A 15,345-nucleotide genomic window follows, 5' to 3' on the forward strand; every position below is an offset into this window, starting at 1 on the left:
TAGGTGATGGAGGTTAGGAGAAATATTTTCTTTTAAGTACTTTGTTTAGTCTATACAAATTCATATGTATCTTGTAGCTGTTTAGTTGTAGATTACTCAAGCCCTATATTTAATGCTTCAGATTTAGTATTAGTAGCCTGATTTATCACTGAACTCATGAATTTCTTTCAGAAAGTAATAGATTATGCAGGACTGGTAAGCATTAATAGCACATCATCCACGTACAATATAGTTTTATGTTGTGTTTTATTAACTGTTTTATTAACTGTAACTCCTTGCTATGCTTCTATTCTGATGAGATTGTTGAAGAGGGTTAGCAAGAAAGGGAATAGAGGACAACCTTGTCTGATTCTTCTTTGTGGATGAAATTCTTTAGAGCTGAACATTTTAATTTTTATCCTGGCAGAGGAAGTGGTGTCCCATAATATATTTATCCAGTTCTTCATTTTGTCTCAAAACCCCATCTCTAATATCAGTGTTTTTAAGACCTTTACTTTATCAAGTACTTCCTTGGGTTCGAGGAATAGCAGTAGACTTTTAATGCTTTTTATTCTGCATTTTACAAATTCTTCCTATGATTCTTCTGATGTTGTTACTCAATTTATCTGTTGTGTATGAAGCCCATTCAGTGTGTGGTAACTGAGGAAAGACAGCTTCTGTTCTTTAGGATGAGATTTTTTCCCTCCAGAAACATTGGTGACTAAAAATTTTTTTGTTTTTGTTTTTTGTTTTCGGGTGTGTTTTGTTTAACAAATCCATTTGTTTTCACATCATGTGGAAACAATTTCCCATAGTTATCTTCTTTATTGTGTTCTCCCCCCCCCCCCCCCCATCTGTTCATGTTTGCTTCAGGAGCTGAATCTCAAACCTGTGCAAAGTTATGAAAGTGGAGGCAAGATTTATGTTCTGCTTAAAATTGAGCTTTCTGAGTCCAGTGCTGGTAACAACTGCTACCACTGCCTATGCAGAAGTGCTGTTACTTTACTGTTTTATGATGATGTATTTATTTAAGGTGCCTAGAATCACACTGGCTATTTTTTTTGCGATTATACCAGGTTATACACTGATTTGATTTGCTGTTTGCTACTAAAGTTATGTTGTTTAAACATTATTGCCTCCCAGGTGTTTCTGTTCCATTGAGTATGTGTTAAGATTATTTTCACCAGTCTGCATAATTGCAGAATAGTTTGTTTTATTTAGATGTTCATTTGAGTGCTTTCAAATAATGACTTACATGGTCAGAGAGATTCACTTTGTGTAAACAGCAAATGTAACATTTTAATTCTTCCTCCCTTTTTCTTTGAGATTAAGGTACATCATCTTTTCTTCAGTTATCACAGAAATTTAAGATGATAATTTTAGAAAAGCTGAAGTAAAAAATCTCTTTCCATGAAATTCATTTTAATATTAAGGCTATTTTTATATAAGTAGTCTCTCAGATTTCAGGATTACAAATTGAGGTCCCAAACTAGTGTCAGTCCTTTTAGGACTCACATCGATTATGCAATCCCTTTTTATTTATAATTGAGGATGATAGCGGATAACAAATACCCTGAAGGTTGAAGAAAATGACACATTGGTGTTTAATCTAGTTAAACTCTAAAACCCCTAATCGTCGTCTTTTATTATATGCTTTGAAAATACCTTTTTGCCCTAAACCTAATCTGTGTATTGACTGGAGTTCTTTGTTTTATAATAAAACCCACTATGTTTGGATTAAGCTTCTCCTTTATAGGAAACCTATTAAATTCCACAGTCATTCACTTTGTAAATCTGTAAGATTTCCACTGGAAACCTCAAGTCCTATTCATGTAAACATGTAACTTTTTTTCTCAATTACAAAACTATTTCTGAGGTCAGCTCCGTAAGAGTTTCAATGCATAGAGAAACATTTCTATTTTTAAAACGTATTGTACAGGTGGGCTCTGTGCGCTGTCTCCACCCGTAGGCGCCATCCCCGCAGTTCCCATTGGCTGCGGTTCCCAGCCAATGGGCGCTGTGGAGCTGGTGCTCGAGATGGAGGCAGCAGTGGAGAGGCCTCACCTCCGTGTAGGAGCTTGAGGGACACGTCAGGGGAGCCGCACGGAGCCAGGTAGGGAGCCTGCCAGGCCCGCCAACCCCCTTCACCCTCAGCAGCAACGGGAGTCCCAGCCGCGCTCCACTGCTCCCCCCTCCCTCCCCCCAGCAGGTGTGGCATCCCTGGGCCGCCCCCCTCCTCAGAGCACCCAAGATTTATACAGGGGAATATAGTACAAGTCACAGGCCATGAATTCTTGTTTACTGTCCGCCCTGTCCATGACTTTTACTAAAAATACCCACAACTAAAACATAGTCTTACCTGTGAAACAGCATGCAGTGTAGTTGTAGTTGTAGCCATTTCGGTCCCAGGATATTAGAGAGACCAGGTGGGTGAGGTAATTTTTTTGGACCAACTTCTGTTGGTGAGAGAGACTATCTTTTGTGTGTGGCTTGAAAGCTTGTCTCTCTCACCGGTGTGAAACTTGGCAGCTTTGTAAACATTGAGGATAATACTTACCAATTTCCATAACAGTGCTCTGAGGATTAATTATGGTAAAGTTTGTGCATCACTTTGCAAATGTAAAATGCTAGTAAGTACTGTTTTTTTTATAATTTAATGCCCCCTGCAGCTTCTGACTGCAAATGGGAAGGCAAATGCAGTTCCCAAAAACCAAGCTTGACTGCAGTTATCTATGGGTGGAGTTTACTACCTGTAGGAATACACATTTTGTCCAGTTATAAACCATTTCCCCCTTATTTGGAGCTTCATTTCCCGTATCTTTCAAAGCAGTTCATTATGAAGTTACCAGTTGCATCTTCATATGTTTTGCTTTTTAAAATGGGGCATAAACTCTTGTTTTCCTCCAACAGCAGGTGTCCCTTTGGTGTGAAATTTCACACAGTGTCTGATGTACGTCATCGGTATTAGCTTTTGTTTTGCTGAGGTATCACTTAATTTCTTTGGTGTGGAGATACATTTTAAGAGATTTTAAGAGATTCCAATTTTTGTATTATATGTATTATAAAATTTTGAAGAGACGTGTGTGTTACCCAAACTAAATTTACTTGAGAACAGACTAGACTTGACTGGAGATGTTTTACAAGAGTACTTAATATTGCAGAATGTACCTTGGTACTGAAAAATTGAAATGCTGAAACTGACAGCTGGCTTTCTATGAAGTAGCACCTTTTCTTTTGTTACTTACTTGCAAGGTTTTATACAGGTTGATTTAATTCAGTACTAAATGTCTAGGTAAGTCTAGGAATTATATGTCTCTTTCAAGTCACAAAGATGTTCCGTTTAATAGCTGTGTCTGATTTAATAGTTCATTTATGAGTTCTCACTGTGTCTTCCCAGTTTGCTTACAAGAAGTACTTTTGTTAGAATAAAATTACTTTCAAATAAGAATTTTTTCCCCATCTTCCAATTCTGTGATACCATTGTTATAAATAAGATATTGCTTTCAAGGAAGTAATCCTGAATGCCTGATAGTATGTGATTGGTGTCATATGTTGAAGTTAGAAGAGGTAGTGCACCTCTGGGTTAGTATGATATACTGTAATTGGACTGAAGCACTAAATCATTAGCTAATTATCTCCTTGCTGTTTTGTTTTATTTTATTTATATATGACATGCATTTTCCCCTTCTGTTGTAGTATTTAAATCGTGGCTGCACTAGGTACTTTGCTACCAAAGACACAGACAAGCAAATTTTGCAAAACCGCAAAAGTCCTGAGGTATGGTACATTTTCCACATTTTCAATTACTTCAAATTACTGTCTTATGCGGATCATGTTAAAAATGTCAGTCACACTTGTTTAGAATAAAAGGAAATATTCATTTTACACATCTTACTTGACAGGTTTAAATGGGAACTGGCTGGCATGTTTAAAGTTCTAGTTTTGGAGTGTTACTAATACTTTATTATCAGGTTCAATACTGGAAAGACTTCTTAAAAACAAAAATGTAAATTTATAGCCTAAAATGTAACCCCTAAAATATTTTAAAAATTGCTTTTTAATTTTTATCATACTTTAATACCGATATTTGTCTTAATGACTCAGCAGATCTTCAATGGGAGACAAAACAAATATCTGATACAGAATGTTATCTTAAATTCTTGCTTCTCTTAGCAGTGATACTTTGCAGAGCATTGTTTATTCACCACTTACGATTGTTGACAACCTTTTTGCTTTGCTTTTGTTAATAGCTGGGTATGGTATATTTACCCAGAGAATTATTTGGAATTACTGTACAATTAATTATATTCCTATGAATTAGATGCAGAAACCAATAAGCAGAAAATACAAGTAAAGCTTTTTTCTGTCACAAAAAAGTTTAACCAGTTGAGATTGAATTCTCTTTCATAGTTTTTAAAAAAAAATCTCTTGTTGGTGCTGTTGTAAAGTTTTGGACAATTCTGTATTTCATAGTCGTTACTAAGTTAGAAGTGTGACTTGGGGCACTGAGTGTCAAAAGCCATGACCTCACTGGCTGGTTAGGCCCTTTTAGTAGTGTCATAGCCACACACCAACTCTTTAAGCACAATTATGACTTAATCGCCAGGAAGAGCACGTTGTCTTCACCACACTCTTTTTTTCTCAACTGTTTTCTCTTATCCTACTAGTAGGAAGTATTTTTCCTAGTGGAACAGTGCATTTCTGAGTAGAACATGTGAAATGTCACACCTCCCCCACAAAAATAAACTAGTTACATTGTAAACAGTAATTTAAATGACTGGATCTGATGTTCTAATAAAGGTAAGACACTTCAGGTAATTCAACAAGACTATTGCGGAACTTCTCAGGTGGCTCAAGGCGCTTGATTTTCAGTTGAATGCCTGATAATGCATTCCACTCATGTACCAATACCCTATTACTTTGCACCCTGGAGTGGTTTATTACAGTTTTGTGGGTGAGAGGGAGTGTTAAATTTTGACTTTCCACCACCAAGCTGTAAGGTATCCTCATGAGTGTCTGTCTTGGCAGATAATTAAGCCAATCAAAGAAAATGTTTAATCTAACAGTTCATTGTGAGTGCTGCTGAGCTATAGAAATACTGTTCTTTCTTGGGCATTTTTTATACCAAAGTTCAGTTTGAAACAAATGTTAATGTCTAAATTAAAATGTACTAAAAGGAAGAGATGATGTTGGAAATGAATGTTGACCACTAAGTAGTGAAACAAATGATACCACTGAGTATTATGTCCTTTTCTTTGAAGAACTACATTTCTTTGGGAATGGATGGCAAACTATTTATTGAGGATAGGTTTCAGAGTGGTAGCCGTTGTAGTCTGTATCAGCAAAAACAATGAGGAGTACTTGTGGCACCTTATAGACTAACACATTTATTTGGGCATAAGCTTTCGTGGGCTAAAACCCACTTCATCACATGCATGGAGTGGAAAATACAGTAGGAAGAGATATTTTTATAGATATATATCAGTACATGAAAAGATGGGAGTTGCCTTACCAAGTGGGGGGTTGAGACAATTCAATTAAAGTGGGCTATTATCAACAGGATGAACAATCGCTTTTGTAGTGGTAATCAGGGTGGCTCATTTCAAACAGTTAACAAGAAGGTGGGAGTAGGGGCAAATTAGCATGGGGAAATTAGGGTTTTTTGTTTTGTTTTTTAGTTCTTGTAGTGACCCAAGAACTAAAACAAAACAAAAACCTAATTTGCCCCTACTGTTACTCCCACCTTCTGGTTAACTGTTTGAAATAAGTCTTGGCAGATTACTACTACAAAAGTGATTGTTCAGCCTGTTGATAATAGCCCACTTTAATATAATTGTCTCAACCCGCCAGTTGGTCAGGCAACTCTCATCTTTTCATGTACTGCTATATATATATTTTCCTACTGTATTTTCCACTGCATGCATCTGATGAAGTGGGTTTTAGCCCACAAAAGCTTATGCCCAAATAAATTTGTTAGTCTATAAGGTGCCACAAGTAGTCCTTGTTGTATTTACTGAGGGGTAATAGAAAAGGGCAAGTTTTTCATAGTACACTAGAACCTCAAGTCTAGCTATCTAACTGGAAACTATTGTATTGCCAAGTTCTTTTTAGATAGGCAATGGTCGTTTTTGCTCTGTCACTTATTAAACTTATTCCTGTTGTATATTTTAATATAAATAGCTCAATAGTGAATTAATGTTTAAATTATTTTTCTTTTCCTTATCAGGAAGATGAGGTGATCATTTTACATAATTAGAAAATTTAGTTAAATTTTTGTGTGCGTTTAAATACTGTTTGACGTGAATCTTTCAAATGCATGCACTATTTTATTCTGAGATGACAATAGAAGTGTTTTCACTATAGGCTATTATATGGACTCTTCTTTCAATTAAATTAGGCATCTTTTTCAATTTAAAGCATTTTAAAATTTAATTGTAAAGTTAAAAATTGTGTATATGTTTGATTTAGCCTTTTGGCTGCAAGCAGTTGTTTACTGTCTCCCACCCTGAAATAATACAGTTGTGGCATTCTGCTGTCAAGACAACCAGTAAAAGCTGAATATAATATTTAATGGGTGTGTGTCTTTTAACCTTTAAAGCACTACAGACACATATACTTTTCTGAGCAGGAAATGCAAACTAGTATACTTTTGTAAACCACCCAATGAAACACTCCCATTCTTTTCCATTTTTGAATCATCCTGTATCCCCTTCTTCTTTCTGTCAATGTCATCCCCATAATGATGTCATTAGCACCTCAACCTGTCTTTCCCCGTCAAAGACTAGAACTCCTCCCCAGTTCATATACTGAACCTTTCACAACTGCTTTTTGCCATCACCCTTGCTATCTGCTGCTGAACTGTTTGTTTTCCTGTTTCCCCTCCCCTAGCTGTCAAACTCTCCTACTTTGTTAGATCTCTTCTGAAGTTTGGTTAATTTTCTCAGAGCCAAGGACACTTGAAAGCAAGTTATAGTATTTTTAAGCATGTGCAAATAGTAACATCTTTAATCCCTTTATATAGTTTATTGTTTTGTTTTTGCATGTTTTGTGCTGCTTGTTCATAAACTAAATTATTAATTACAATTTACTTTCAATCATTTGATTAAATTGTCTGCTTTTCTTGCTCTTTAATAGTACCTAAAAGCAGGTTCCCTGAAGGATCCTCTACTAGATGACCATGGAGACTTCAACAGAATGTGCACAGCAATGAAAAAGATTGGCTTGGATGATGAAGAGAAGCTTGATCTTTTCCGAGTAGTAGCCGGTGTCCTTCACCTTGGAAATATTGATTTTGAGGAAGCTGGGAGTACTTCAGGTTAGATGAATTTTTTTATTATAGGCTTCTTCTAAAAAGGTGTGAATGCTTCTTGACTAGACAACTAACTGAGGTAAACTGCACCCTACATTCTGAAACAAAATCCTGTTCAATATCTGCTCCATAGCTAAAGTTAATCTAGCTGCCCATTATCAACCTCATCTTCTTTTGAAGACCTGTTTTCTAACTTCATCAAAAAATATACTAACACAGTCCCCCTGAAATTGTTCAGGAAACAGGTTTCCTGGAAAGTTTTTGGTACAAGTCAGAAAAGAAATTTTGCACAGCTCTGTTTTGAAAATTTACCTGTCATTCAATTTTTAAAAATTTCCTAGCTTGATTTTGGCTCTTATCACTAGCATGTCTTGGCTTAGAAACTCAGCTGTCTGGTTTTTTGTTAACTTTGGTAAGGAGAAATACCTTCCTTTTAGTAATTTTGGGATGAAGGAAGAAAGCGGTGCACTAAAAAGATCTGTAATATAATCAGCTTTATAATCTTACAATTGGTAGGGAAGAGGGTAGTTGGGGGCTAACTAGAGCAGAGATATAAATCGAAGGTACATGAAGGCTGGAGGAGGGGAAGTAAGGAGCAACTGGGAAACTGATAATCTTACTATGCAACTTACGAGACTTTGTTAGGTCTGTTTGCTATTTTGCTATCCTTCTTGTTTCTTTAAATGTATTTATTTATTGCTGCTCTGTTTTATGGATGAGACTTAAGAGAACCCCAATCTTGACACGCTTTGAATTTGTCCAGGATAGACGTATTCTCTATGTGGAACTGTGTATGTCTAAGATGGCAAAATAGTGGTTTTTTAACTTGTTCTTCTCTTCCTCTCCTCCTGCTACCTGCATAACCAGGTCCATATTTGCACAAATCTGTTAGAATGAGCATGTAGAGAAATGTTTAAAATTATTTTTAGAGGTTTATAAGTGTAAATTGACTAGCTTCTGATTGCAGGCATGAATTGGGTGTGGAAAATGTGAAAGAAGGGAAAGCTGGGAAAGATGGGCAGTGGGCTGGGGGTAGTAAGGAGCTGTTTGGTCCTGTTTAGGGGAAGGAGCATGGGATGTATGGTGGAGTGGGGTGAAGAAAGGAGACAGGTAGGGAGGAAGGGGGAGTTGCAGAGGCCAGAAGACATGGAAGCAGGACTGTCAGGGATTGGGAACGGCATGGAATATCTGAGTGCGGAGGATGGATGGGAACATAGAAGGGCAGAGTCTTTTATTTAAACTTACAATTCAAACTGTTTTCTAGAATAAGATCTTTAAGAGCTCAAAGTTTTAAATGTGAGTAAAAGCCCCACCCATTCTCCCTCCTCCTATGTATACGCATAGAGGTGTCTAATACACTTGCTGACACTTGCAGAAAGGTAGCCTAGCTTTGATGGGCCGAATATATTCTGCTGGATCAGGACTCTACTCCTGAAGTGTGTTTATACCAACATGATTTAAACTTTTGCTGCTGCTTCAGAAAGCTGGGGGATTTCCAGACAAAATCTTTTGGTTTATAAAAGTTATGTTTGAAAGTGGTGTGTCAGTGGAGCCCAGTTTACTCCCAGGAATTACATTTCTTCACAAACCCACTAGTCTTTTAAAGAACTCAAATGTTTTATTGTCTGTCAATGAACAGTTAAGGTATTCAGGCAGTCCTCCACTGATTCTTCATCATTTGTGATTACCCTCACAATATTTCCACCTTAGTTTTCGAGTTATGAGGGATAAAAAGTTTGTGCTTCTGAAAAAAGTAATAACACTTTATTTTAATTTTGAAGATACAGAAACCTTAACTCTGGAAAAATGCTGGATTTTTTTTTAATTATTATTTCAATGCCTTGCTTAACTGTTGTGGGTCTATGAGCAGATTCTAATTCAGATTAGAAATAAAGCATAAATTTTTAACACTGAAGGTAATTAACAGTTGGAACAATTTACCTAAGGATATGGTGGATTCTCTTGCTTGGAAATCTTTAAATCAAGACTGGTTGTCTTTGTAAGAGAAATGCTATAGTTCAGACAGGTTTGGCCTTAAAAATGTATTACTCTAATTACACTTTACAGCATCATGAAACATTGTAATGCTGGAAAGGCCTTCACTGTGCATTTGTCAAAGAAAGCATTTAAGGGAAACAAGTGTCATTTCTGCCAAGTCAATCCTTATTTTTCTTGTGTAGCATACACAAGTTTATGGTTAACTAATGTCAGGGTTATCATGTTATGTGCCATGTTTCTAAGAAAGTAAAGTCTGATTTATTATATGTCATGTGGGGAAAAACTGCTTCAGAAATTAAAGGCAACAACCATCAAGTGAAATAAGAACTGAGATATGTAATATACTTACAAGTCTAACAAAATTATGGGTGAAATATTTACAAACATAGGAATCTTTTAAAAAAGTCTTTCAAAAATAGCTATCAAAATATATACAATAAAGCAGTATAACAACTAACTAGGAAGAGTATAAACAACTACAGTACATTATCAAACATTAACATTTATTTCTCCAACTCTTTCTTTCTATATTCTGAGAGAATCCTTTCTTTAAGAGCAGGGTAGTTTTATATATCTTTAGTTTTTGGAACCAAGAAATGCATCCTTTGATGTCAAGAATTCTGTGGGTTAGGAAAACTGATCTTCAGGTTGCAGTGTTTCTTTTTCTTTAATGTCCTGTTCTGCTCTACCCTGTAGACTGGAGCGGTTTCTATTATAGTGAAAAGGGGATTTGTGAATACAAAAATGTCATACTAATGTAATACTATATGACTTGTTCGTACTCCTCAAACTTCTGTCGCACGTCTCAGTAAATAGCATGTAATCGCTAAATTATCAGTAATGTAAAGGTGGATATTGATTAGTCGACAGTTCTGAATTTTTTTTTTTTAATAAGTAGTCACTAATTGTCCTCTCAGCTAGCTTTGGTTGTAACATCTTTCTTAACTTGTGCTCTAGGTGGATGTATTCTGAAGAACAAATCTAGTCAGTCTTTAGAATGCTGCGCAGAATTGCTAGGTTTGGATCAGGATGATCTGCGTGTCAGCTTAACCACGAGAGTCATGCTTACAACAGCAGGGGGCACCAAAGGAACGGTTATAAAGTAAGTTCAGAACACTCCTCTGTTCAGCTGTAAATGCAAAAGTAGCCCATTTAAAAATAAATTGTAAAAGTGATTATAGATTTTTTTTTAATTAACAGCCCTGCATTGTTCAACACACATCTGCTTGTCTGTAAACAGTCTCTGAAACATGGACTTTGACGCAGGGTTTCTCAGTCTTTCTCACTGCTTTAATAAGAGAGTCAACTTCCTGATACCAAAGTGCTTGAAACAGTAAATAAAATACTTACCATCACAGCAGTTTTTATTCTCTCATCCCCACCTTCAACTGTAGGAATTGGATACTATCCGTGTAACAAAAATAGCAATTATGAGTGATATATATATTTAATACAATATAAGTAGCATCACTGAAGTAAATTGTTTAGAAGTTCAGCCCTTTGCTTGTACATTTGAGAAAGGGCAAACGCTCTTAGGCCCGTGCTTAACCACTTTTAAGTACAAACTGAATCAATTTTAGCATAACAATGATTACTTAAAAGTTAAGGGAAAACTTAGAGTAGTAATTAAAAGTGTGTAGCACCTTTCAAGATGCGAACGGAGATGGAAGTGAAAAATATTAGCTTGTAAGTAATGGTGGTTGTGCTGGTTGTTTGTGGTGGTGGTTACAGTAGTTTGATTTTACTAAATGATCTAAAATGTACCTGTTGCCTTTCTGTGTTCGTATATTTGCTTTCATTGTGAAGGATAATGTGATTGTACTACAGTATTATGATTAAGTCATTATTTTTAAAAAATAAAAATTGACTAAGTTTTGAATTTTGTTTAAACTTCTGTATCAATGAAGTTAGGATTAAATGTAAATGTATAGCAGTAACTTGTTTGAGCTTCTGCTGTTTAAGCAGTTAACTACTGCAGCAAACGGTGTTTGCAGAACTGTGCATATAGCTGCTGTTTATATGCATCAACAAAGACTTAAAAGAAAACTGCACAGTTAGCTTTTGTTTCATTAGGAATGTTAGAAAAATAGAACAAGAGGACAAACTAAAATGGAAAGAAATGTGCTTTAGCCATTAAAAGGGTTATTGAATTTACTTGCGTAAATAGTAATAACACATTAAAAAATCAGTAGTTCCTTTTAAAAGTGTTATTATAGATTTTTGTTAAATATTTATATAACTTGAGATTTAAAATGTTACTCATTACTATGATATCTTTTTGTATTTTATAGCACTAAATATTGTCATAGCAAAAATAGAATAAGTGTTGTACATCTATACAAAATAGCAAATGTTTTTGAGCAATAATTTGGTTTGACTTTGGTGTATCACACTATGGTCTTGAGTTTAAGTTGAGCACTCAGCAAGTTAGTTAATGTACATTTATATTATATCACACTTATAGGTGAAAAATTGATCTTAAAGCACTTTGGAACACTGGCATTTCTCTGGTCATACTCTGAACTTTAGGGATGGAGTTGCTTACCACAACATGAATATAGGCAAGTCTGCTGTATGAACTGCTGTAGAGATTTTTTTTAAAGTAGGTAACATTGAGGCCTGCTTCCCGACTGAAGGCCATTTAGAATGGTCTCCAGGCTTGAACCATACTAATGCTGATACAGTATTTTAGGTCTCTGTTAAGATTGATTCTGCACCCCACAATATGTATAAGCTCTAGCCTCCATCTTTTTCTTCCACTACTGCATTATACTAAATGGCAGTTCACTTGTAGCCTTTCCTCTCATTTCTAGTGAAAATAAACCAGGGGTGGCCAAACTGTGGCTCGTGAACCACATGCAGCTCTGCTACCGTTAAAGTGTGGCTTGCGGAACCTCTCCCCACTTCCCGCACCAGACTGGGGGAGCTCGGGACCTCTGTGCCTTGCAGCAGGGTGGTGGGGTAGGGGCTTCTGCACAGCGGGGCAGGGGGTCATCTTGGGGCTTCAAGAGGAGCAGGGCTGAAGCTCCAAACCCTGTTAGGTGCCTCCCACGGGCTGAAGCCCCGAGCCCCAGCAGATGCATCCTGGCTCTCAAACTTCTGAAGATCGTTGTATGCGGCTCGGAGGGTCAGTAAGTTTGGCCACACCTGGAATAAACAATCAGAATCTTTAGGCAGTGATGTGAACACTTCATCCTGCTTGTCATTGTGCATGAGAAGGGGATTCAATAGTGAGAACTTCAAGATGGCCGCTGCCGGTAAAAATTAAAATGGGGTTGGAAATAGGAAGGGGGGGAATCTGTGAAGGAGTGTTCTAAATCCTCTGGAGCAGACAGGACCAGCTTTCCTCAAATGTTTAAGAACATAAGAGCTGCCATACTGGTACACACCAAAGGCCCATCTATTCCAGTATCCTGTCTCCAGCAGTGGCCAGTACCAGAGCTTCAGGGGGAGTGTATAGAATAGGGCAATTATGGAATGATCAGCTTTTGGCAGTCAGACATTAAGGGTCGCCCCGAGCATGGGGATGAATTCCTGACCCTCTAATAGCCATTGATGATCCTCCATGAACTTACCTAGTTCTTTTTTTTGAACCCTGCTATACTTTTGCCCATCACAACATCCCATGGCAATGAGCTGCGCCAGTTAATTGTACTCAGTGTGAAAAAATACTTCCTCTTGTTTGTGTTCATAGAATATCAGGGTTGGAAGGGACCTCAGGAGGTCATCTAGTCCAACCCCCTGCTCAAAGCAGGACCAATCCCCAATTTTTGCCCCAGATCCCTAAATGGCCACCTCAAGGATTGAACTCACAACCCTGGGTTTAGCAGGCCAATGCTCAAACCCTTGAGCTATCCCTCCCCCCCAAAGCAAGTGTTAAACCTGCTTCCTTTCATCAGTTGTGACCCCCCCCTGAAGTATAGTTAGGGTAAATAACACTTTTCTATTTAGGTTTCAGAGTAGCAGCTGCAAAAAGAAAAGGAGTACTTGTGGCACCTTAGAGACTAACAAATTTATTTTCTATTTAAGTTTTCAACGCCATTCATGATTTTATAGACCTCGGTCATATCCTCACCTAGTTGTCTCTTTTCTGAGATGAACAATCCTAATCTTTTTAGCTTCTCCATATATGGAAGCTGTTTCAATGTCTCTTTGGTTCTTCTTCTCTGAAAAATGACTGTAATAATGGTTTGCCAGATCAAATTTGCTCAATTTACAACTAAAATGACCAATATTTTTTTTTAAAATGCCAGACCTGCATACTCCTCTTGGGGTAGGAGTCTACTATGTTCTTTCTGACTAGCAGTTTTCATTGGTAACCCTGACCCAATGTTAACAGGTACTATTTCAAAGGATCGCAAACCTAAGTGGCTATACTGTTATACCAGTAGATCTCTTACTGCTTAGTTTTCATAATATTCCACTCTGTGGATTAGTAGGAAGAGCTCTGCAGACCTGAAATCATTGAATTAAGCCCCCTGCTCCAGCCTTATTCTAAACTTATTCAGCTAAGAAAACCACACACTAACAAACTCTTCTTTCCTTTGTGCCTTATTGAATCTATAATGAAAGCAGATTAGTGTGACTAGATTTTCATGAAATATCTAGGTTTTACCAGTGAAATAGTTTAAAAAATAATTGGTTAAACCTGTGTTTAATACTTACAATAATTAAAAAAAATGCTTTCTTCTAGATTTAAAGAAACACAAATCCTAAAAATGTTTGTGATTTCTCCCTTTCTCTTTTATGTGTGAAAATTGAAGAATGTGAGAATGAGTAGGTTACAATGAAGAAATAGCTCAGCTGAAATAGCTCTGCTCAGAGCATAACAAACATTATGTTCTGCTGTGCACAATAGAGTCATTAAGAAGCGTGATGTTAAATGCTCTCTTCATGGATTTATTAAATACTATTCTGAAGTGGACATGCCAAGGGAACTTGTCAGTGATACTAAATTTATCTGTCCTTGTTAGCTTCCCTGAAAGAGCAATGGCTGATGTCTTGCAATGCATATCCAGAAAATCTACAGATAGATATAATGTGTTCAGATACAAAATTTGATATTCCTCTCAAAATTAATGCACCTTGGTATCTTTGGTTACTCAGCTTTTCTCCCTCCATGCATCCTTTGAGACAAGAACTGTGCAAGGTCATATTCTTGGAGAAGATGATACCATTTGAAAACATTTTACACTTTATCATTCTAGCTTCTTATGCTTAGTCTTGGAGTAGTACCATATGTGCAAAATGCTTTTCATGATACTTGTCTTTAAATGCATTTGGAAATACATGTGGAAGGGTAGTAATTTTATCATTTCTCTTCTTATTCACTCTAACAGTTATTAGGATTTAATTTTTCTCAATGTTAATCCATGAGACGGCATGTATTCTGTGTTTTATGCTTACTTTTTGTGGGGCACATGTCATATTTTTAAAGCAGTCTTTTACAACCTAGAGTTCACAAACTTCAAGCAGTTGGCACTACTTCCTCAATCTAGATCTGATTTTTGGATCACAAAAAAGTGTCCCTATACAGCATGATATAGGGAGCATCGATCAAGTAACCCATATTGTAGGAAATGCTTCCTTTTGGCATCCCAGAAGCCAGAAAATGTGGGAGAGGGAATTATTTCCTTTTCTCCTAGAAGTATGGAAAATGAGGAGGGAAGGATAAAGTGGAAAGAAAAAGGAAAATTCCTTTCCTTCCTTGCAACCAACTCTTACGCTTTCTGCTCAGCAGGATGTGAGAAAGAGGGTTTGGGAGGGAAGAAAGATAGTAAGTAGTATGATGATATTGCATTATTACTCTGTCTCAGTACCTAATAACTATCCAACCACATTCCATCATCTCAGTGCAGTGTCAGGACACTATATTGTAATTCTTTTGTGCATTTTAAGTTGTGAAAATGCATTTGTAGAACCAGATTTCTCTCTTTCCATGGGTTTCTTTTGTTTGAAGTAAGTGCTCACAATAGTTGTTTTGTGCAGTCCTGGAATTAACATTGCTGCACCAGTTCAATCTTGAGTAGTTCTAATATATTTAATAGAATAAATACCCT

General features: G+C 36.8%; 1 protein-coding gene across 6 annotated transcripts in view; it reads left to right on the top strand.

Annotated features, from left to right (window-relative positions):
- The window catches only part of MYO6 (myosin VI), a 176,528-nt gene that overhangs the window by 76,185 nt on the left and 84,998 nt on the right, over window positions 1–15,345 (top strand). For all 6 annotated transcript variants that reach the window (XM_077812706.1, XM_077812710.1, XM_077812705.1 and 3 more), the window contains exons 10-12: window positions 3,676–3,756; window positions 7,114–7,294; window positions 10,244–10,388. In XM_077812706.1, the coding sequence (XP_077668832.1) occupies window positions 3,676–3,756; window positions 7,114–7,294; window positions 10,244–10,388 (407 nt within the window). The remainder of the gene's footprint in view (window positions 1–3,675; window positions 3,757–7,113; window positions 7,295–10,243; window positions 10,389–15,345) is intronic.

The sequence above is a fragment of the Eretmochelys imbricata genome, chromosome 3 (genome assembly GCF_965152235.1).
Source record: "Eretmochelys imbricata isolate rEreImb1 chromosome 3, rEreImb1.hap1, whole genome shotgun sequence".
Lineage (NCBI taxonomy): Eukaryota > Metazoa > Chordata > Testudines > Cheloniidae > Eretmochelys > Eretmochelys imbricata.